Source organism: Lissotriton helveticus, chromosome 2_2, assembly GCF_964261635.1.
Source record: "Lissotriton helveticus chromosome 2_2, aLisHel1.1, whole genome shotgun sequence".
Classification (NCBI taxonomy): Eukaryota; Metazoa; Chordata; class Amphibia; order Caudata; family Salamandridae; genus Lissotriton; species Lissotriton helveticus.
Window position 1 is genome coordinate 352,837,840 of NC_136060.1, and position 24,290 is coordinate 352,862,129.

General features: G+C 44.7%; 1 protein-coding gene across 2 annotated transcripts in view; it reads left to right on the top strand.

Moving 5' to 3' along the window:
* The window catches only part of TRMT44 (tRNA methyltransferase 44 homolog), a 275,854-nt gene that overhangs the window by 133,851 nt on the left and 117,713 nt on the right, over positions 1-24,290 (top strand). For both annotated transcript variants that reach the window (XM_078678533.1, XM_078678536.1), the window contains exon 5: positions 8,992-9,099. In XM_078678533.1, the coding sequence (XP_078534659.1) occupies positions 8,992-9,099 (108 nt within the window). The remainder of the gene's footprint in view (positions 1-8,991; positions 9,100-24,290) is intronic.

Here is a 24,290-nt window from a genome sequence, read left to right on the forward strand (position 1 = left end):
AGCATGCAAACCGTATTTTAGAATGCCGCCACTGTTTAGCAATTCCAATCAATTTTAACTAAGCTTACAGTGAGTGAGCCTCTGTTAGTGAGACTCGCAGCGGAGGTCCAAAAAATTGGTAGTTCAAAAAGCGAAAGCTATTAATTACTTGCCAAGATTGTCATGGACTCCCTTGAAAACAGTACAGTTTTGAGCGGCCACCAGGCCCCATGCGAGCCCTCATATTTCTTGCTAGAATTCGCTAAACATGCAAGCACAGATAAGCAAGCAGGCAGGCACAAACACGCACACACTCAAGGACCCACTTATTCACAGATCTCACTCACTTGCAAACATTCACGTTTCGAGCTAGACCCCTTCCTCACTTAGCTTCACGACAGAACCTCTGGTAATTCTAGATCTCCAAATTACTTCTCTCCTGGCTCCATATTGTACTTGGGTGCAGGCATCAGCAGAAGCCAATGGTGTGATGAGGGGCCTTGGTGAGAGAAGCCACATGGTGCCAGACCTCAGCAGCGAACAGCAGATAGGCAGCTTCTGATGTCCTCTCTCTGCCTCCTGAGCATTGCTGAGGATTGAGCATCAACCAGGAGCAGGACGGGTGCTCACAAAAGAGGCTAAAGTAGGGTAGGTGGCAGAAAAAGTTTTGAGAGGACAGAGAAGGCCTGGAATGGCGGCTGCGCAGATGCAGAAAGACACAGTGGCTTTTTGATGCTCTCTCCTGCAACCTCAGCTCATTGGATCGCCATCTGAAGTTTCATCCAGGAGCAGCTAATATATCAATCTCTCTTTCTCTCTTTTTTCCTTCTTCCTCTCCCCCACCTCTCTCTCACACCTCTCCCTCTCGCCTCCTCCTCTTTCTCTCTCACTCTCCATATCCTCTCCTACCTCTCCCTACTCCCCACCCCCCACCCCCACTAAATTGGGGCTATTTGGAAGCTGCTCATTCTTGTAGGCCCAAAGTAGGTTTGTACTTAACTCTACGGTTCTACCAGAATTGGGAATAACTGAACTGCAGACCATCCTATCAGTATTTTGCCTCCTCCAAGTCTGGTGGTCCATCTCCAGAAACCCCCACATTAATGGGGTACCCATGCATTTATTTCATCCTGAGCTTCTTGTAATAGGGCAAGTATGCAGAAGAGATTGTGTAAGATCACTCATTATTAAGTGAGGGACAAGATATGAACTCCCAAGAAGTTTGTAATACAGTGCTGTGTTGGGTAAATCCTGTTTCAGTGAGAAAACCTGGCCTTGCTTCTGATAGCTATGGCTCTAAACACCATGCTTTAACTGACAGACGTTAGTAAAGCAATTAAGCGACATGAAAAGATAGCGTTTTTTTAAAGTACATTTTTAAACCAATTTGTAGAAAAGCAGGAACATGTATTTCATATAACGAGGACAACATTTTAAAAAAAAGTAGTTGAGGAGATATGAATTTTGATGGGAGAAAAAAGCTTATAGGAAATAATGGGTCTGTTAAAGTTAGTTTATGTGACTAACTTTATTGACATCCTGATTCATTGATTACAGACATGAACTATAGATGATGGGCCGGAGCTACATGCTTTGTAGTGTGTAAAAAATCTTGGGCATTTTGTTTGTAGTAAACTGTAGGTGCTACCTTCAGTTTTTGATTACATGATTGTTATTGACTAAAATCCATTGCTACACATACATCTCTACCGCACTGTCTCTCAAGCAGGGAAATGGTTCACCCTTGGGTGAATTAAATGAAGAAGAATCATAATGGTGTGGTGAATGTGACAGTGGATGAAAAACTGATACCGTCCGATTTCTCACCTTGCGGAGTTCTACAGTCAACACACATTCGATTCTGAAACTCTTGCAATAGCTCTTTTGTGCAGACTGGTGGTGCCATTAGCACAGGTTGTGAGTCTGGTCTGCCTCCAGACATGATGACATTGAGTCTCTTCTCTGGCGTCAGCTCTTTTTTTACACGCAAAGATGTGAATCTAGTGCTCAGCTATTGGTTTCGTTTTTTCACAGGATTCTTAATTTCTTGACTTTAGCCTTGTGCGTAGCTGTGGCTCCTAAAGATATCAGGTTTCAGACAGTGCTCAGACTGTCAAAAGAAGATTTCAATGACCTACCTTCATGACAGATGCTAATGATGCGTTGGGACCAAGCATACCTCCAAGTAATGCGACAAGCATTCTTTGATGCACCCACGGGTCATCGTGCAGAGAGAGGCCAACCTGTCTGTTGCACAACACAAGAAGCAAAGTTGGTCTTGGTTGCCCTCAGGTAGGTCTAAGGTGAAGCTGACAGACAAGTCCAAAGACCAGTCGAGGAAGAAGCCCCAGAAGCACACTTAAAGCTCCTTGATGTCCAGTTGCTCCAACGACAGGGGGAGATTCTGCTGTCGGCAGCCACTGCACACTCCTGGGTTTCCGACTTCGAGCCTATGCCAAACTTGGAACTGATATTCCCCAAGACCCTGGGCCATCAAATTGATTCTGCAGTAGGATGCAACCTTTAAGGAGACCTTGCTGCAGATTTAGATTTTTAATCTGCCTCCATCCTGTGCCCCTTCTGACCCCAGAAACCTGTTGAGCCTCCAATTGAACATCTGCGGCTGGCCCTTCCCCTGAGCCAAGTTTCCCTGGTCAGCCAATGGGGCGGGACCGTGCCTCTATCTATATACCACAAGCCATGCTTTTTGGTCTTCCTTCGGTGACAGCTGCAACAGCAGTAGTTCTAGCTTCAGATCTACCATTGGCTTCAGTCTCAGAATGGACCTACCATTGGCTTCAGTCTCAGAATGGACCTATCTTCAGCTAGCGCTCACCAAATGTTGAGTCACAATTATCAAGGCAAATACTGCAGTTGATGGTTCCACTACAGTCCCTCAATCTGCAACAGTACTTCTGCAGGTTGGAGTCCTTTGTAGGTTCTCACAAGGTTTCCCTACCGGACATGCCATTTGTGAGTCTAGGGCTTTTGGCATGGAGGGTTAGGTTGCCTTGGAGAAATTTAAATGCAGCAGGCATACAGACACCTCACCCGGGTTGCTTTCCCCTCCACCTCAGGCCCATCAGCAGTATTGGAAGGTTAGAGGGTACTTCTTAAGTTTTGCGTATCTCCAGTAGGAAACTGGGTTCCTGATACATGGAGGTGGTGGGGTACATCCTATTCAAGTAGCAACCACAGATCTTGTCAGGGTGAAACACTAGCAAAACTTAAATCAAAGTGAGCTTGACCCCCTGGTAGCTTGGAACCAAAGCAGTCAGGATTAACTTAGAGGCAATGTGTAGTATTCGTGAAGCACACAAACAGAGATAACGTGAAAACACAAGTAAAATCCCACATCAATTTAGAGAAATAGTGTACCATGTAATATATTATTTGACACCAAAATTACAAAAATCCAATCATTACAACCGGAGATATGCAATATGAAAGATTTAGGTACGAAGCACTAACTGTGGTCATCTATTCATGCTGGACTGGGACATAATTACAAAAAGGGGGTGGTGATGGACAGAGTATCTGAGTTAATCAGAACACTCCTACCCAGTCAACAGATCAGGGCTTGATCCATCACCGTTTTTTAGCTCACTGCACCATCCCAGTTCAGAACCTGGCTATATGCAAATTAGTCTGTCCCTGGCCCAGTGCATCATGGGAACAGGGCAGACCAAACTACCAAGCCAATTCTTCACTGGAAAGGAAACAAGCTTCCGGGGACCGGTTTCTGGCATTACAGCCGTCTTCGGCCCGGCTTGCTTGAATCCTGATGGTGCAATGAGCAAGGGACTCATGTCTGAGCATACCCTTCCACACTCATGGTGGCCAAAATAATTACAAAAAGGGGGTGGTGATGGACAGAGTATCTGAGTTAATCAGAACACTCCTACCCAGTCAACAGATCAGGGCTTGATCCATCACCGTTTTTTAGCTCACTGCACCATCCCAGTTCAGAACCTGGCTATATGCAAATTAGTCTGTCCCTGGCCCAGTGCATCATGGGAACAGGGCAGACCAAACTACCAAGCCAATTCTTCACTGGAAAGGAAACAAGCTTCCGGGGACCGGTTTCTGGCATTACAGCCGTCTTCGGCCCGGCTTGCTTGAATCCTGATGGTGCAATGAGCAAGGGACTCATGTCTGAGCATACCCTTCCACACTCATGGTGGCCAAAATAATTACAAAAAGGGGGTGGTGATGGACAGAGTATCTGAGTTAATCAGAACACTCCTACCCAGTCAACAGATCAGGGCTTGATCCATCACCGTTTTTTAGCTCACTGCACCATCCCAGTTCAGAACCTGGCTATACTGGGACATAGTCACGGGTTCAGGCTGACTGCGATAGAGCGTGGACCGGATACAGGGAGCAAGTTAGGCACGCTGAATAAAGTAACTTAAATCCTGGTTATGGAACTTTGCGAGGTCCTGCTTTCAGGATGTCACGCAGCGGCGGTTCTATTGAGCTTCAGGGTTGCGATGCAAGGTCATGCATTGAGGATGCATCGCGCAGCAGCGGTTACGAGGGGCTGCAATGTGAGGTCCTGTGTCGAGGATGCATTGCCCCACGTGGTTGTGAAGAGCTGCAAGATCCTGCATCGGGATGCATCGTGCAGCAGTGGTTCCTATGTGAGGCACCACTGTACGTCAGTTCTGTTAGGACCATAGTGGGCTGGCAGAGCATCTTCAGGATCCGGCTGATCGGCGGTACCACACGCTGGAGGTTAACCAGCGCACGTCCGACGAGGACAGGATGCCGACACTTGGATGTCAACAGAGCCGACTTGCTGTATGGAGTGAGTAGCAGCTATTAGCTAGGTTACCACTAGGATTGACGGGACTGTGTGCTCGCTTCCAAGGATTGTGGTAGGTAGGAGCATTGTTATCCACCACATGTAGATAGTTTCTGAATAGTATAGGTCCTGATGAAATGCAATGGATCAGTATTGACCGCTACGCATGAAATGTCGACCACTTCACATGAGTAGAGCTGAGCTCTTTTGGACCATTGAGCCTGAGCACAGCCACTCAGCTTGTTTTAAGAAGGTGGATTACCATTCAAATAAAGGTTTTGTTTGGACTATCCAACCTTTTTTAATATCACTCACATGCACCACACCTACACTGTTCATTAGGGCCCTCACACCCACGCACCAAACGGCAGGAACAAAAGATCTCTGATAAAGAGCCCCGTTTGGGTGCCCGTTGGGCATTGCAGCGACGAGCAGTCAGGCTTATCTCCAAGGCACGATTGTACAGTATGTGCAACCCAATTATGTCACCACAGATCGACTCCACATGAGTTTTTATAAAACAAGTATAATCTTTATATAAGAAGATATATGATATGGCCACACAATACAAAACCAACATATAATAATGGCTGGTATTCCTTCCGGTGGACTGGTAGGTTCTTATCCCAGCCACCGCTTCTAACCAACAGTTAAGCTTACTTCTAACCGTTTCCACAAGGTTAGGCAGGTCGCATTGCTAGACTCACACACGCTGCAAAAGAAAAGAAATACTACAATGCGTAACGATATACTCCTATACTGTGCAAAAGAGAAACAATGCCATATGTAGCGCCACAGTCATGTACTTAGCAATAGAAGGAATAATGCAATGCATGTCACTACCAGCATGCCCTGTGAAAGGAAGAAACAAAGCAATGCGTCACCCTACAATCATGTACTGTGCAATGAAGAAATAATGCAATGCGCCATGTATAATCAGGTACAGTGAGATGAAGAAATAATGCAATACAATCATATACTCTGCAAGAGAATAATAACGCAGTGCGTAGCGCACCAAGCATGTAGTTAGTCAGGCACAAATAAGGTCAGGCGTCATACGACAGTTCAGTAGTTTATTAGCAGCAATACTGCAAAGTGTAATACAACAGTTTACTCGCTCTGTTAACAGTTACCCCCAACCTGGATCAATGATGACACAAAAGTACCGCTTCTCACTCCAGCCTCAGTACTGCCCCTCCTTGGGCCAGCACGGGCCTCAATCCGAGCTGAAGCAACATGCTTGCGCAGCTGACAGAAGCGAGAGACTGTCCCTCCGGGCCTGCACCCCACCCCTGGTGGTGATCCACATGACCCGGGGGGGCGCAACCCCACTCTCCGCTCCTCCTTCAGCGACTTGGGCCTTGATCCACAACTCCCTAAATGGGCACGGTGAGCTCAGCTCCTCCGGGCCTGTTGGTCCGGGCCACTTACTGTTTCACTCCGAGGGCCCAATGACCTGGCCCTCCTTCCGGCGGTCTCAGTGGACACAGAGATCCACATTCAGCACTGTGGAGACTTGCTTCGATTTTGGTGCACACGCTACACAGGCACTCCTCACCACCTCCTCTGGTTGCACCTCGGCACACACTCTGCGCGTCCAAGTCTCACCTCTTCTCCCAGTGCACACGATGACCAGGCGCTCTTCCCCAACGCATTGGCTGCAACATGACACGCACCCTGCGCGTCCGAGACTCTCTTCTTCGCTCGGTGTACACAACGACCAGACGCTCCTCACCGACACCTTGGCTTGCACCGCGACAGTCACCCTGCGCGTCTGAGTCTCCTCTCTTCTCTCTGTACACACAACGATCATGCGCTCCTCGCCAACGCCTTGCACCACGACACGCACCCTGCGCATCCGAGTCTCTTCTCCTATTCCGGAGCAGACAACGACCAGGCGCTCCTCACCAACGCCTTGGCTTGCACCACGACACGCACCCTGCGCGTCCGAGACTCAGTTTACTCCGGTGTACCCACGATCACAAGGCACAACTTCTGAGGGTCTCAAGCTGCAAAAGCACGTGCACAACGCATTGCTTGGGACTTCTCCTGAAACTTTTATGTTCCTGTGTTTCCAAACAGGGAGACAGCCCATCTCGGGCCCTTGGGGTTCAGGACACAGCACAACGCACGGTCTGGTTCAAGAAGGGGGGACACCACCCACTGCAATGTCCCTACAGTCTCTTCCTTAGTAAAAGCTACAAACTGCAGGCCAGTCCCAGATCACGAAGCAAGGGTCAGTCCAATCCAGCAGTCTCTTCAGCAACTTCTTCCTTGGCAGAGGTTCTTCTTGACCACGAAAGAGGTCAAAGCCTTTGCAGACTTGACCTGTCCATTTCGACATTAAAAACTACACCATATTTTAGGGGTTTCAGTTCTCTTAGCTATACCCCTTCATGTCTTTGAAGTTCTTTGTGCTCTGTGGTCCCTGACACCTCCCTAAATCAGTTCTGGGTGTCTCCCTCTCAGTGTCCCCTTCCTCCCTTTGATACTGGGGGTCGGGATCCTTAATCACACAGCAGGAGATGGGTCAATTGGTTTTTAGCACCAGCCCAGGCCTTTTCACCTCCTGGGGCTCTCCACCCCCTACTCTCCAGATGCAGGGCAGCCTGGTGGCATCTCAACCCCTCCCTGGGTCAAGATCTCTCCCAGCACCTCTCACCTCTCAGATCCAGACAGTCAATCCACATTCAGCAGAGACACACAGAAATGCTTAAAGCACAAAACTCAGTCACTCTCTAAAACACACAGTGACAAAACCACTTTCACTGAAAGATGTGTTATGACACTGTGGGTTCATACATACTAAACGTCACCTCTCCATTTGCAACGTATAGAAAACTAGGCTAACAAACACAACACCCCTCCTACCTCATTCTGTCCTATGGGCAGAATGGCCTTTCAGCAGTGAAAAATTAAATGGAGTGTTTTTTACTGTCAGGACATATCACACACATTAGTATATGTCCTGCCTTTTACTTACACTGCACCCTGCCCAGGAGTTACCCTTGACCTACCACAGGAGTGCCCAATGTGTTTGAAAAAGGGAAAGTAAGGCCTGACAAGTGGTTGCACTTATCAGGACAACATGCTAACTTAGCAAACTGTGCGCAGGCCCTACACTGCAGGTCTGAGTTCCCATCCCCGCACGCCTTTGCATTACTAGCCCTGGCGCACACAGTGCACATCACTAGTGAATTTACTAGTAAGGCAAACATACCAATCATGGCCAACCAATTACCATTACACTTTACACAGGGAACACTTTTACTTTGATACTGATCAGCAGTGGCAAAGTACCCAAAGCATCTAAAAGCAAAGGAGGCAGAGGCAAAAAGTCAGGGGTAATCACGCCAAGAAATGCTAGGTCTAACAAGCACCCATGGGATATGTCCTTTCATTAAGTGCAGCTATACGGCTTTCGGCGATCCACACAATTTAACCACTGGTGTGAATTGCCAGCTTTGAAAAATAGCTCCTTTCTTCGCTGAACCAAAAGCTCACTGATCCAAAGCTGTCGCTGCCACTCTGTCCCGACTCCTCCCATTCCTTGTCAACGAGGAAATGTATTCCACAACAACCACAGGAAATTATACAAAAAAAATAAAGAAATTAACAAGTTTGTTGTTTTTACAGTTCTGTAGCATTTGGGCTTACTTTCTATCTTTGGGAGGGGGTTGAAGGAGTTGGCACAGAGTGGTAGTAAAACTGCATTTAATCGGAGAGCTAAGGCTGCGGCCATCTGTAAGAGCCATTTTGCCCACAATTCCGTTGAGCTATAGTCACTGCTCATGAGGTGGAGGTTCTAGTAGCCTTGCTGTCCTTGCTTCCATTGCAATACCTGGTTTTCATCACTCAGCTGTGGCCAGCAGGAGCGGGAAATACCTTTTAAGTAAGTATTTACAGTACTCCGTTATCGCTCCCTTTGAAGATTGTTTTCGTATATCGACAGCCCTAATGAAGGCATACATAGAAAGCTTCTTGCCCAACAGTTAAGCCTGAGGGAGTACCACCGCACTCTACGGAAAGGATTATTGTGGTAATTCCCATTTCCTAATTAGTCTTCGCTCTGGAAATTTATTTTGAACTTTTTTTCGATTTGAAAATATTGGTATATTCAAACATTGGCATTTACAATATTTAATTGATGGCTAATTTTCATGTTCGTTTTTCACTATTTATTTTTTAATATTTACTATTTTTAGATCCTTTGGGAAGATGAACGAACAGAAAAGAAGTTAACCAGAAAGCAGTCCTTTGTAGACTTGGGTTGTGGAAATGGCCTTTTGGTTCATATTTTGAGCAACGAAGGGGTAAGTTCCCATTTAGTTTTACAAATAAGAAAATAGTTAGGATCTCAATTTTAAGACTTGACAAGAACCAGCATTGTAGGATTTGAATAAAAGTAGGTATCATTTCAAATTCCGTTCTGAAGGTTTCAGATCTGGGGGTGGGAGGGTCAATGAGCAGATAGGGACTTCTGGACCCCTTCCATAATGGCTGCGGTTGTTTGCTACTGGTATCCTGGTGCCAGTACTATGTAAAATCTTTTTCACTCTTGATTGTCAGCCTACTGAGGGCAAGCAGTCAAGGGCTTCTCTGTAATGCAGTGTGGGCGAAAAGACCTTAGAACTCTATCAACCAATAGATTTAATAATGTATTTCATGGTCCAGTGCTTATATTTGAAGTAAAGGAAACTACTGTAATTTCATAGTAGCGCTACATTTTAAACAGTTCAATGGGACTGCGATACAGGATTGTAATGTAAGTCACTTTTATCAGTTATGTGCTACACACACCTGTCCTGGTATTCTCTCCCCACTATGGTCCGGATCCCATGACAACAGTCCCCACAGGTCCAGATAAGTCACAGGTCCAAATGATGTCAAATCCTTTTATTGGTAAGTTGTGTAATTCTGTCTAATGTCCTTTGCCCCGTTCATTTACTTTGGCAGAAGTTTCAGGTTTACACAACATATTCATCTGCACGCGTTGGTGTCTCCTGCTGGCTAGCCCTGCGTTTACTTGCTAGTTCTCCTTTTACTTTTGGTGGTGTGAGGGTTGCGGTGCCCCTTCTTCATCCTCCTTAACCTCAGTGTCTGAGTGTCCCCACTGCAGCCACACAAATGCAGGCAATGCTTGTTCACTATCTGGGAAAAGTGTACTCATCCTCATCTAATGCCATGCTACACCACTAGCATCTAAAATATATCCCTAAACTCACACAACAAATGGATTCCTGCTACTATACATGTGCTTCACAATCACTGCATACACATGCACTCAACATGCACACGAGATGTTGGCACAAGGTTCTGGATTTCACGTAACATCTGTACTTTGGTATGTTATGTTATTTGGATTTATAATGCACCGAACCACCCCCCAAGGAGTATCCTGGTGTAGGAAACTGACCACCTGGGTGTCAAAACAGGAAAAGTAGAAGCTTTACACAGAGGGGTCGTTAGGATGCACTCTCACAGACTCCCCAAAAAAGTCTGGTCACACGAAGGATTAAAAAAGCAAGGGCAGGGGCAGTAGTGCTTTGTAAACTGTGAGAATGTTTGTGCCTCCCTCCAGGCCACAAAACATGTTCTGAGCCTCACATTATGAGAGGCAGGCCTAGGCCTCTGTGCGCACGTTAATTTAGTGTGACACCAGTGCTACAATACTAGTTTCACATGCAGTCACACACTCAAGAAAGGGGTAAATGCATGTTCAGACTAACTACAACCTTACACCACCTTTGAAGAAGTCCATTGGTTGGATCATGTTCATCTGCATTTCCATGATTCACCCCGGCTTTGTGTTCTCCTGTGAAATCAATGACCTGTACAGAGATAGACCATCTCAGCAACTTGGAATTTTAAACCACTTTAGTGTTTAGTGATCTCTGTTTGCCATAAACGTGGTACTAAGCAAATATGGCTCAAACCTCCTCAGAGCCCACACTATTGCATAGTATTCCTTTCCAACACCATCCAGTTGTGTTCCTGAGGAAGCAGTCTATGGCTAATCAAGTCACTAAATGTTCTCTATCCTTGTCATCAGTTTGAGTCACTATCATTCATACTCCTTTATTTGAGGAGTCTGTGTGAAAAATAAAGGGCTGGCCATAGACCGATGCCATCAACACATGTGCATTACATGGAATTTCCTTCAGGTCCTCAAAGGCCTTGTGACACTACATAGTCAAGATCACTTTCCTAAGCTGCTTCTTGGATGTCAGTGCTGCCAAGGGCGCAACTGTAGTCTCATAGTTGGCAACAATGTTCTAGTAACGGCCCTTGGCTGCATTGATGATTAGTTTTGTTCCTTGTAAGTTGTCCAACAGTTCAAGTAGTGATCCAGCAAATTGCTATAAATGGAATGCCGTCTTTATAAGCCATTCATAACTTTTTCAGCCCAGAGAGAGCATAGTTCACTTCATGTTGAAAAGTAGCAGTAGCATTCTGAACTGGCATGACCCTACATTGTTACAATATTTCTCACATAGAGAATGCCGTTCCCTCATTCACACTAGATGCTTGTGCAGTCTGTTAATAGCCTATGGACTGATCAAAGGTTCTCAAGAAGTAAACATCACTCAGCCTACTCAGTGGTTTATCAGCTCAGCAAACCTGGTATACATCTCTCTTGATAACCTTGTTGCGGGTCCCATACTCCATGCAAAAGCGCAAGTATGTGCATACTTGCTAGGGCACGGATGCCACTGTGCTAGAACAAGGACTACAGGAATGCTCAATCTCCCCAAGTCCCACGTCTCGTCACCCTCTGCCTTGAGGAACTCCTCAACTTAGTCACACATTCTGTAAGTCTTGGAATTTACTAGCAAGCAGTCCCCTATATCCAATGTTTAATTTGTGAATGAATGTGTACTGGTGAGCCTTCAATTCACTTCAGGCCTCTTTAATCCACTGACTCCCTACTCCTTTATCTCACTCTTGCAGGTTTCTGCTTTCCTTCTTTGTGTTGGTTTTTCCATCTCAATCTTCCTTTGTCTTTCTGTTTTGTGTGTTTTCCCCCTTGTGTTGCTCTCTGTAAATGTCCCAAGAAGAAAAGTAAATGCCAGTCCTCAAAAATAGGTGCCAGTGGCCCCCACCAACAACCACTGGCTCAAAAACAAGTGTTGGTGGTCTCCAGCGGCAACTGCCAGATCAAACTAAGCACTGCTTCTATCCATATCATGCACACAAACTGGTGTCAACCCCGGAGTCAATGAAGAGAAGGGAAAATCATCCCAGCACCTCTCTACATATTCTGAGCTCCTGAAGCTTCAGTTCAGGACCAAGTTGTACCCCATCCACAGGACCACCATTCACATCACTGTGCAGTAGGTCAGGAAGTGGTTCACTGTCTTCCTCAACCAAGCAGCGAATCCAGGATATTCATGCTATGATTCAGATGTTTCAGCCTCTATCCTGCATTTCAGTGAGACTGGCTCTGAGGCTGTTGGGCCTCATGGCATCCTGAATCCTGCTGGTTACGTATGCCGGTTGGCATAAGCGACCTGTGCAGTGGCACCTGTAGTTTCAGTGGTCGCAGCATCAGGAGAATCTCCCGGACATAGTCCAGATTTTGTAGGTAACTGCAAAAGATCTGCAGTGGTGGTTAACGAACCAGAATTATGTCAGTGTCAGACCGCTCTCCCTTTCCCTGCCAGAGCTGGCTGTAGTGACAGATGCATTGCTCCTCGGCTGAGGGGGGCCATCTTGGAGAGGTGGAGATCAGACGACTCTGGTCTCCTGCAGAGTCCGAGCTCCACATCAACCTGCTGGAGCTCTGTGCGATTCTCTTGGCATTGGCAAGCTTACCTAAAGATGCCTAGTGGATCGTGAATAGCATTTCCATCTGGAGGTGGTGGAAGGCCTCTTTTAGCAATGGGGAGAGCCTTGGTTAGAATTGTTCGCCACCGCCGAGAATGCACAATATCAGCAGTTTTTGTGCACCGGAGTTTCCAAGGTGACTCTCGTTTGGAGACGCTTTTTATCTTGAGTAGAGCTCCAGCCTTTCCGCCAATACCACTCCTGCCCAGAGTTCACAAAAAGAACAGGAACGATCGCACACAAGTCATTCTTGTGGCTCCAGATTGGGCATGGAGAGTCTGGTATCTTGAGCTGTTGAGCATGGTAATCAGTCCTCCAATCAGGTTGCCTCTTCGAGAGGATCTGCGTACCCTCCACCTTCATGCATGGAGAGTGAGCGGCGACAGTTGACAGCTTTTGACCTTCCTCCCAAAGTCTGTAATGTTTTTCTGGCAGCCAGGCATCCCTCCATAAAGTTGGGATAGGCCTGCCATTGGTACAAGTTTGGGTCATTATGTGCTGTCTTCAACATTGAACCGACCGTCTCTCTTTAAGTCACCTGTTGTGTGGCTTAAAGGCCTGCCGCATATGTTTCCACCTACTCTCCTCATTATTTATAGCTCAGTGGGACCTCAACGTGGTCCTCACCTTTGTAGTTTGTGCACAATTTGAGCCTCTACACAAATGCCCTCTTAGGCTCTTGAAAATAACTGCCTTTTTAGTGTCCATAACATCGGGCAGGAGGGTCATCGAATCGCAGGCACACTCCTCACAACCTCCTTATACCAACTTCTACCCGGACATGCTGATTCCCTTCATTGTAGGCCAGAGCATCACCCTGCCTACCTTTTCTTTGGGAAGTCGGTGCAGAAGAGATCCATTTCACGATGGATTGTTCCATGCGTTAAGATCTCCTTTGCATTGGAAAAGAAACAGCCCCTGTAGTGCTTACAGGCTTACTCCACCAGAGCCAGCGATGCGACCTCTGCTTTAGCGCTCGGCGTCCTGGTCCTGGACATTTGTCAGGCAGCAACGTGGACATCCCTGCACACGTTCACCAAGCACTACTGCCTGGACAGTCAGGCTCGATGTGACAGGCTGTTCACCCGTTTCTAATTTAATTGGTTTTGCAGTCCCACTTTTGGGAGGAATTGCTTGGATAGCTATTCTATGGTAAGGAATCTGCGGCTAGAAGCCTCTATCAGATGAACACGTTACTTTCCTTCTGTAACACCTTATCTGGTAAAGACTCTATCCAGCTGCAGATTCCGTACAACCCTCCCATCTTCCCTGCTCTGCAAACCTATTGCACTGTAAGGGACTCCCTTCGCAGGGCTTTAGCATGTGACACCATTGTTCAGTTCTCATTGTGTGTTGAATGTGAAGAAATTCAGGTCGCGTTGCACTTTTTAAGTGTTTATTAAGGTAATGAGCAGGGAAGAAGAAACAGCCCACAACCGCTCATTTTGGTGCTCTCGTCGCAGCTGCCAAAGTAAACAGTTAGAGCAGGGCAGACAAGAACACCAGAATGCGAAGTGGACATTAAATGAAAACCGCGCCCGAGGACAGGCGCACAGGGAAGACAAGTTGTTCTTAAAGAGACAAGAACACCTTGTCATTACAACATCACCTCCTTTGTTTGGACAAAAAAGAAAAGTATGTTGTAACATTACAATTAATGGATAACATAATACAAATAACAAACTATACAATATAAACAAATACAAACAATAAGTAGAACTGAGAAATCACATTAAATAATAATCTCTAAATCTCTGAGGAAGAGAAACATTGCGAGGCAATCTATGAGGAGTCACCGGAATCAAACAATCTTCAGGTAACAACTGCAAGTTGGAGGGACCACTTTGTCTTGATTCAATAGTTGGAGTAGCAACATGAGGAAAATCATTGATACAAACACCCTCATTAATATGAACATCATTATTCAATGATGAAGAAACTGGATTGTCAAAACAGAAGTCCATACCAGAGTTTCCTCCATAAAACTCTGACATACAAAGACCTCTTTTCTTTGTAGATGTAATTTTAAAAGCTTGACCAGCTGTGATTCTTGTTCCTCCTGTTCCACCACCCTCTACCATCCAACAGAACAGCCCCTTTCGAAACTGTGATAACTCTGACAGGTAGGGTGAACTTGGATTCTCTTGTTTTTTTTTATTAAAACCCAATCACCAACAGTAAATAGGACATCTTTAGTGTTCTTTAAATTCTGACGGTAAATTGAAAAGGCTGCATGTTTTCGCTTGATAGTATCCTTTATGGTTTCTAAACTGCCCTGGGAACTGCAAGGAGTAATAGTTAAATCTCTCACCCAAGCAGGACATAAAAGTGAACTGGCAAGTCTGTTATGCAATAATCTAAAAGGAGAAACACCGGTGGTGCTGTGAGGAGTTGAATGGTAAGCCCACAATTTGTGTTTTAAAAATTCCTACACATGAAAACCACCAGACAGAGCAGTTTGAATCCCCTCCTTCAAAAATGTGTTGATTCGTTCTACCAGGCCATTGGAAGAAGGGGAATAAAACGCAACAGTAAGGTGTTTAATTCCCAAATCTTGAACAAACTTTAACATCTGGTGAGATTTAAATTGTGTGCCATTGTCAGTCACCAGTTCTCTGGGTGGTCCTTCAATTTCAAAAATCCCTTTCCAAAATGTAATTACAGCATTAGTATCAGGTGACGAAACAAATCAAAGAACATCCACTTAGACATGTAATCAATCAACTAAGAGGTGCCGTTTGTTACGGGGAAGAAGTTCGAAAGGCCCCGCAAAGTCAAGAGCAACTTTGTCCCACGGAAAATCAGGTAGGGGAACCATGTGTAGATTGGGTACAGATAATTTTCAATGCTTATCGGAATTTAAACATGTGCTGCAATCAGAAATCCATTTTTTTACTTGGGTATCCAGACCAGGCCACCTGTGGAACTGTTTTAAATTGTGAATGGTTGCAGAAACACCCATGTGACCTTCATGACTCTTCTTGAATAACAATTCCCTAAGGTTAGTGGGAGGAATTAATGAGTCATGACAAAGCAAATTGATAAATTATCTGAAACTTGTGCAAAAGGTTTGTCATCAGGAGAAAGATTTCTCTCATGAGGCCAACCTTGCTTGATGTGAGTAATAACTTGCTGGAAGAGGACGTCCTTACCAAGTGCTGATAACCATGACTCTCTGGAAAAGAAAGAGTTCTCACCAACAGTATCCTCAATGAGCGCCACAACGCACTCTACTTCATCTGCCTCAGGCAGAAAAGAATCTTTGATGGGCATTCTGGAAAGGCAATCTGCACGTCCATTTTTGCCACCAGGTAAGTATTGAATAGAAAAATTGTATTCCTGCAGTCTAGAAAGAATGCACACTAGTCTGGCCGAGGCTTTACCAGTGCCATTACCACTAAGCATGTAAATAAAGAGGCTTGTGGTCAGTGAAAACTTTGAACTGGGTACCACATAGATAAGTTTTGAATTTTTCAACTGCCCAGGCACAGGCAAGTGCCTCTTTCTCAATAGTACTGTAATTCACTTCTGAGGACGATAGGGAACGTGAGGCATAAGCAATGGTATGTTCATTACAACATATTGTGACAGAACAGCACCTAAGCCCAATTGATTAGCATCAACTGTTAAGCAGCACCATTGATCAGCATTAAAGGGCGACAAAATGGGTGCAGAAGTGATTAAAGTTTTGATCTCAGAAAATGATTTCTGCACTTCATCAGACCAAACAAATGTTTTGCCCCTACGTAATAGGTCCCTTAAAGGCTGAACAATTAAAGTGTACCCATGAATTAAACAAGAGTAGTACTCGCACAATCCAAGAAATTCACTAAGAATGTCCTTGTTTGTTGGAGGTGTGGTGTCTTTAATGGCAAAGATGAGACACATCTTGGGACTAATACCTTGTTTGGAAATGCAATGACCAAGATAATCTAATTGATCCACCATAAACTTACATTTCTCCTTTCTGAGAGTAATGCCCACCTTCTCAATAACAGATAACACTCTCTCCAGATTAAGATTGTGTTCTCTTGCACACTCCGCAAAAATGAGGACATCATCTTGGAAAGCTTGCACACCCGATATGCCTTTAAGAATGGTGTCCATACATTTTTGGCACACACTTGCTGCAGAGGCAAAACCAAAAGGCATTCAGGACCTGGAATTGAGCCCTCACAAAAATGATGTGACTCTTTGGCTATGTTCTTTTCTACTAAGGTTGCTGACATCTATTCATCTTTTACCGGAAACCCCAGAGGGGAGAACAGGGAGGCAAGCCATCAAGCTAACAGTGGACATGCCACCTTCCCATCCTTTCATCCAGTCACTATTGACCAGGTTAGCAGGCTTATTGCCACCACCAAGGCAGGCTCCCCTCTCGACCCCTGTCCTCCGATGGTGATGAATGCCATAAATGAGGCAATTTCTTCTCCTCTCACAGACATATGCAATGCCATGTTTTAAACTGGCATATATCCAGACGGCTGGAAGAATGCGGTTATAAAACCCTTGCTTAAAAAACAATCTCTGGACCCTGCAGTCTCGGCCAATTATAGACCAATTGCGGGCCTTCCTTTTCCGGCAAAAATTTGTGAAGCTTTAATGAACCAACAGCTTTCTGAGTTCGTCGACTCCCACAATCTTTTAGACGATACTCAGTTCGGGTTCAGAAAGGGCCATGGGACCGAGATTGCACTAATAAAAGCATCTGATGAAATTAGATCCATCATGGACCAAGGAGGAGCGGCAGTCCTTATTCTTTTGGATCTGTCCGCGGCCTTCGACACGGTCGATCATGCCATCTTGATCGACCGTGTCACAGCCCTGGGGATTGTCGACTTGGCTGGAGATCTTATTTCATCTTTCCTGAACAGTCGCACGCAGACAGTGAAATTAGGTAATTTTTACTCTCCTGTCTCCGCAATCCCCTGTGGGGTCCCCAGGGCTCCTCGCTAAGTCCGACGCTGTTTAACATCTATGTAGCGGACTTAGCGAGGGTAATAAAAACCCATGGGTTGCGTCTGACATCTTATGCAGACGACACCCAACTAGTCCTGGCGGTGCATAAGGATGGTCCAGTGGTGGCAGCAAAATTCCAAGAAGCAATGCTGGTCGTTTGCTCCTGGATGTCAACAAATTGTCTGAAACTTAATTCGGATAAGACCGAGGTCATGACCTTTGGCAACCTATCCCCGGAATGGTCACCCATCTGGTGGCCAAGCCAGATGGGCCCCCTGCCTGTTCCAGTGGCAAAGGTCAGAAATCTGGGAGTTATTTTCGACAATAAGCTGGTCTTTAACCATCATGTAAACAAGGTAGTATCATCCGCCTTTTATGTCCTGAAGAAAATCAGGAAACTCATGCCCTATCTTCCAGCATCAGCAGGGAAAACTCTCATTACTACCTTGGTATTCTCGAAGATGGACTACGGGAATGCCCTCTTTCTGAACACTCAAAAACAAGTCCTAATGAAACTCCAATCCATACAGAATGCGGCAGCCAGAATTCTGCTCGGTATTCCCCGACGCCATCCGACAACTACAGCCATTCGACAGCTTCACTGGCTAAAAGTAGAAAACCGTATTAAATTCAAGGCATTATGTATTGCCTATAAAGCCGTACACAACATAGGACCCAGGTTTCTGAGAGAGGCCTTTAAACTGCACACCCCAAAGAGACAGCTCAGATCTGCAAACATTTGCATGCTCTCAGTCCCTCGAACCAAAACAGTGATCTGGGGAGACAGGCGTTTCATGGTAGCAACACCCAAGCTATGGAACACCCTCCCTCTGATCATTAAAACCGCCCCCAACTTGGTAGGTTTCCGTAAGCTCCTTAAAACCTGGTTATTTGACCAGTAAACTGGTGGGTATTGGTCTTTATATGAGTAATCATATGCGCCGAGACACCCATGGGTAATTGTTGCGCAATAAAAAATCTCAAATAAATAAAAATAAAATAAATAAAGAACTTGAACGCACCAAAAGGTGTTATGAAGGTGGTGAGGTCTTGACTCTCTGCAGCAAGTGGTATCTGATGGTAAGCGGATCTAAGATCCAGCAAAGAAAAAACTTTTGCTTACCCCAAATTGGCTAAAAGGTCCTGCACTTTAGGTAAAGGGTGTCAGTCGATATTATATTTTTATTTAAGGTACGTAAGTGCACACAGAGGCAGATCTCGCCTGTCTTTTTTTTTAAATATGACGACCAGACTGACCCATTCCGCGGAGTCTGTTGCTTTAATGAATGACGCCTTCTTTGCAAAGTTTGTCCAGTAAAAGTTTGAGATCATGTCTGACACTAAGCGGAACCGACCTCACTGTAAGGACAACTGGAGAGGCATTTTCTTTAAGCTTGATCAAATGTTCAAATTAACAAATGTTACTAATTTTTTCTGAAAAAATATTTTGAAATTAAGTACATTAATTTCTACATCACTTTCAATGAAATTTATCAAATGTTCAGCCACAACAATAGGATCCTCTGCCCTGGGAACTAGAATGATGACCAACAGTGCTAAATCTTTCCAGCCTATTATATTTTTTCCCTTAATGGCCACATAGATCTTGGTTGTAATTTGTCTACCCAAACAGTACAGAACACCAATGAAATACCCTAACATATTATTATCCCGTTCCCCAAAAGCTTTCGGGTGAATATCTGTTTCAGACAATTGTGTCTATTTCCACTTGTCTGCAAATAACGATAATAGTAATTGGTGCACCTTAGTCCGCCAAAATATCTATGGGGACATGAGCCACCATAGGTTGACAGAACGGGCCTTGATACTAATCTGATCAGGGTTATCATCAGAAATTGTAAGTACTACTTTAGCTAAATCACGTGCACACGTATCAGGAGTGGCCCCTACTGAGCTAATTCTGGCAGTGTTTCTTGAGTTTTTACAAACTGACATAAAATGCCTCCTCTTACCACATTTGGTGCATCACTTAAAAGAAGCAGGACAATCGGACTATAGCCCAAATGGTTGTGAGAACCACACCTGTAACAAAATGTTCGTTTTTTTAAATGATACTCTTCTTTTTTTATTCCTCGCATCAATTATGGATATATGATTACATTCCTCTGAGATGGCTGATACCGAAGTACTGCTAAAAGAAGAATCATTAGATATTGCTTTAAAAGAAATCATAGATCTCTCTATGCTTTTGGCCATTTCTATTGTTCCACTTAATGTGGGATCCCTACATCCCAATAATCTTTCCTGTATTTTTTTGATGAACAACTGTAAACAAACTGATCTCTTAAACATGTATCTAAAACAGCACCAAAATTGCAAGTTGAAGGTAAATGTTTTAAAGCGGAAATGTAATCCTCCACAGACTCATCCACATTTTGCTTTCTTTTCATGAAGTTAAAACACTAGTTTCCTCTGCAAGTTTTCTGATAAGTCTAGCTAATCCTTCTGAATAAACGTTCCTGTGGTAAATTATTAAAGACTTGCTGTCATTCAAACCCTAAATGTCCATATAGTAAAGCAAACTTTCTTTTGGCATCATATTCAGTTGCGTCTTTAGCAACAAGATAATTCTGAAAGATATTGAGCCAATGTTTCCATGGTATGACTGGTTTCCCTGGAGCAGTAAGGAAATGAGGTATACTAAGTAAGTGATTGTTAGAAGCCATGAGGATGGAAAGCAATAAGTGTGAGAAGTTGGCCTGATATGTAATGTCCACTATTCTAGTGGGCACCCTGTATCAGTCCAAACAACCCTTATGGTGATGGTTGTAAAGTCAACCTTGTAGATCAGCTATCCTAGTGGTAGCATGGACAAAGCAGTCTTAGGCTAAACTCAAGAGGGCATGTAAAGCCAGCTGTTTTACCATATGTAACCCCTTTAATACCAAATAAAAGGACACCACACGGGTTATATATATAAAATATATATGTATTTATTACTAAATTAATCCTCTGAACTCTTTATGAGATCAGAGGCACAAGCACATAACAAGATACTTAATTATCATACAACAAGCTGCACAAAATACAGTAGAGCCCTAGGGGCACGTAAAACCATATACTAAAATAGTGGTAAAGAACCACGTCACAAACAAAGGATAGGCCTAGGGCCTGGAGAATCGCTGGGGCTATGCTGTACTACCAAGAGTTGGGGAGCAGGAGGCCCAGGGGATGCGTGTGCAGTGTCTTTACACACACGCGAGTTACCATAGAGTTAGAATGGGAACGAAAGAATTGGAAACTAGTTCTTTTAGGGCACTTCCGAATGGACTAGGAGAAAGCTACTTGAAACTTGGACACTAGGATAGTCAATACCCACAGGAGTACCGAAATACTCGCATTACCTCGCCCACAGGAAGCGGGTGCATAGGTGTCAAAGTGTGTCGGGTTTCGTCGCTGAATCCTATGGAGCCGTGAAGAAAGATGCTGCAGGCGACCAGGAGGGAAGTGTCCGGTTGGATCCAAGGGCGGATCCAGGATGAAGAGTACCTGAAAGCAGAGGGGACAGAGTCTGGGTCACTAGCCAGTGACCAGGAAGGAACCAGGCGATGTCGCGAAGCAATCAGGTGATGTCGTGAAGCTTGTCTCTGCAGCCACGTGGACCAGGAGGTGTCGACGATGACCAGGAGCTGGATACGGACTGTCCCACGAAGGCTCTCGCTGTCGGCGGTGTCGGCTTCCGGATTGGAGTCAACAAGCCTTGGCAAAGGCAACCCACGCAGGAATCGAAGATGGCTTCTGGATCAGACCAGCAAGGTCTGATGGGCTTCTCCTTTTCAGGGAAGCAGGGGCCAGTCTGGAGCAACCAGACCAGCGGTGTAAATTCAAAGGTTCGTCGTCACAGAGGCCACTAGCCAACGGGCAAGTGACCGGACAGACGCGTCGAGCAGGAAAATGCAGAAGGGCCCCACGCAGAACTCGTGGAGTGTGGAGGGCTAATCTTCGGTGCAGTTGGTGCTCGGGGCTGGGGCTTCTCAATCCCCAATGCACAACTTCGAGGGTGCCTCAGAAGTTGCACGGAAAGCAATTCGCTGGCTTTCCAAGATGGCCGGTCCCACGTCTCTCGTCGCCTCCACGGGCCCCAGCACCGGTTTGAACCGGACTATGCATGGAACACCTTGTGTGCCCCAGGCAGTGTCTCATTTCATTCAGCCCTCCCTGCCCCAATACACTATGGCCTGTCTGGGGTGGTGTTAGCACCTCCCAAGACAGTAAACCTATTGTCCAAGCCTCCCTCGCTGGAAGGACTCCCAGCAGCAGAAGGTCAGACTTGTGTCTGTGGCAGCACCATCCATTTTGTAATGCTGAGGCTCTGGTTAACTTTAACCGGGATTAGTAGGAACAACATGTCTTCTCCCTCTAGAAGGGTGGAATGCTACCCCCGTCGCAAGAACTGGCGAGGGGGTAGTATTCCAAAGCGCATGACACCTTACACGACATGTTTTGATAAAGCCAATTAAAGTTAGCATTTAACCGCGAGGGTCATAATGCACTTAAGAGTATATGGTATGGCTATATCCTAGAACAGCTATAAGGACATGGTCCCGAAAGCTGCAGACAGGCTCAGCTCATGCTAGAGCCTCATCTCACATAAAACCAAGCACTCTGCCTCCAGGATTGTTAAGGCCTGCCATAGGAGTGACTTATAGGTGTATATGTGTCTAGATATAAGGTTAGATATAGGGATACTATATCTAAGCAAGGGGTGATTACACAACCTTGCCCCAACTGAGTGATCAGCCAGTTGTGTCAGTTTGGATGGCCAGCCAGGGGTTGCATAAGATATGCTGCAGCCCCTGGTAGGCCTTGGGTGCACCTATGCCCTGGGTACCTATGGTACACTGTACAGGGACTCATAACAGTGACCCAATATCCAATTAGGTAGGTACCTAAACATGGCGCCCGGGGAGAATGAACATAAATAGACTTTACAAGATGGCGCCGGTGCTAGACGCCGAGGTGATTGAAAGAGGATTATCCACCCGTACTGAGGTAGAAGATTCTGTTTATATCGTGGAGACATCCTAGCTTTGCGGGATTTTGATCAATAGGTTGGATTTTGAAATATTGTTTTATTCATTTTTATTCAGGAGGAGGATTACTTAATATGGAGGTTGTGACGAAATCGTGATAAGAAATTGGGTGAGCGGTATCGTAACATAATTCAGTTACTTTGGTTACTTTATAGGAAGTGATATTGACCATTCTTATACTTTCGTTTCCCACTTTAGAATTGAAACTCGATAAATACAGATAGTAACGACCTCCGGTTATAACTATTATCTTGACGTGGGTGAGTGTACACAACTTCTTTGAATATAGAAGGTAGATTTGGGAGATACAAATTCTGATGATATGTTCAATGTATGTTTTAGAGACAGAAGGAAAGCATCTATCTTAGGACGAGGGAACTCACGAGTAAGGAGAATCACCGTAAAGGTGAGCCTATTAGAATAAGAGTATGTATGGAGTCCGACACGATATAAGGGTAACACTACTATGTGCGTAATTTTGTTTTTAATAGGATTCGTAACCCATAATCGGAGAATACTTTAGAGAATTTCCCTCATCTAAGTATAGTCCACATGTAAGGTGAGTTGTGTTTACTACACTCACGTTAGTTAAATTGTGTAGTACTAGTAAGTTTAATAGTGAGTAAAATGTATTGCTTATCGTTACAGTCCTGATAAGAAGAAACTAAGCAATAATATTGGCAAGAATATGAACCCACCCGTTAAGGTTTGGGTAAGTGTGATGGTAATAAGATAATAAGACTACTCTCACTATTTACACGAAATATAGGTCTCAGCAAAAACATATATTTTTAATTGCAGAGTGAGATCGAAATTTGAATATTGGAAGAACCAAATGGGAATTTTGGTATAGAGTATTGAGAACGAGAACTAATAGAGGTAATTCTACTCGTTTCAATATACTTATGTTTATGGTGAGGCTGTATACAATTGGTTAAGTGATCTATGTCAATGTTTGGAATCAAAAGAGGCTGATATAAGGTCTTTTCATTACAGAAATATAATTTACTGGATTTATGAACTACTTCTGATGTTAAAAGACAGTGGATATTGGGGTGAATATAAAATTAGGCTATGCCATTCTTGATACACTAATATCTAATTTCATTTCTTGGTAGTGGGCCTATAGCCCTATCCACAAAATATAGGTGTATAGTCTAACAGCAGTGGCTTTACTATTTTCTTTCTTTTCCCTGAATACTACACACTCAGCGGACTACTACACTACTAAGTAGGTGCTTTGGACTTACTTCTTCACACTAGCCATACGTATTGCGTGTAGTAACTGTGGGTAATTTTATTTGGTTTCAGCCCTGAAGAAGTCAGTGTGTTATATTGTACACGACGAAACACGTGTTGGCTGTTGTACCATCTTTTGTGAATACTGAAGCAAGAAAATAAACAACAAGGAACACCAACCCTTTGGAATTTGGACATTTAATTTATGAAATTTTGAATTTTGGATTTGAATGACTCTTGCCTAAATATTGGTATTAGTGACGTACAGAATTTTGACTCAAGTGTGCTCAGAGGTCATTGTAGAATTTGTTGCTTTCTTTGAAAGTTGTAGATGTAGGATACGCATCTTACCTCTAGGTGCACCAATCTTATGAGAGTTTAATACAGTAGCCCAGATAGCATTGGGTTGAGCGCCCATAGTCTGC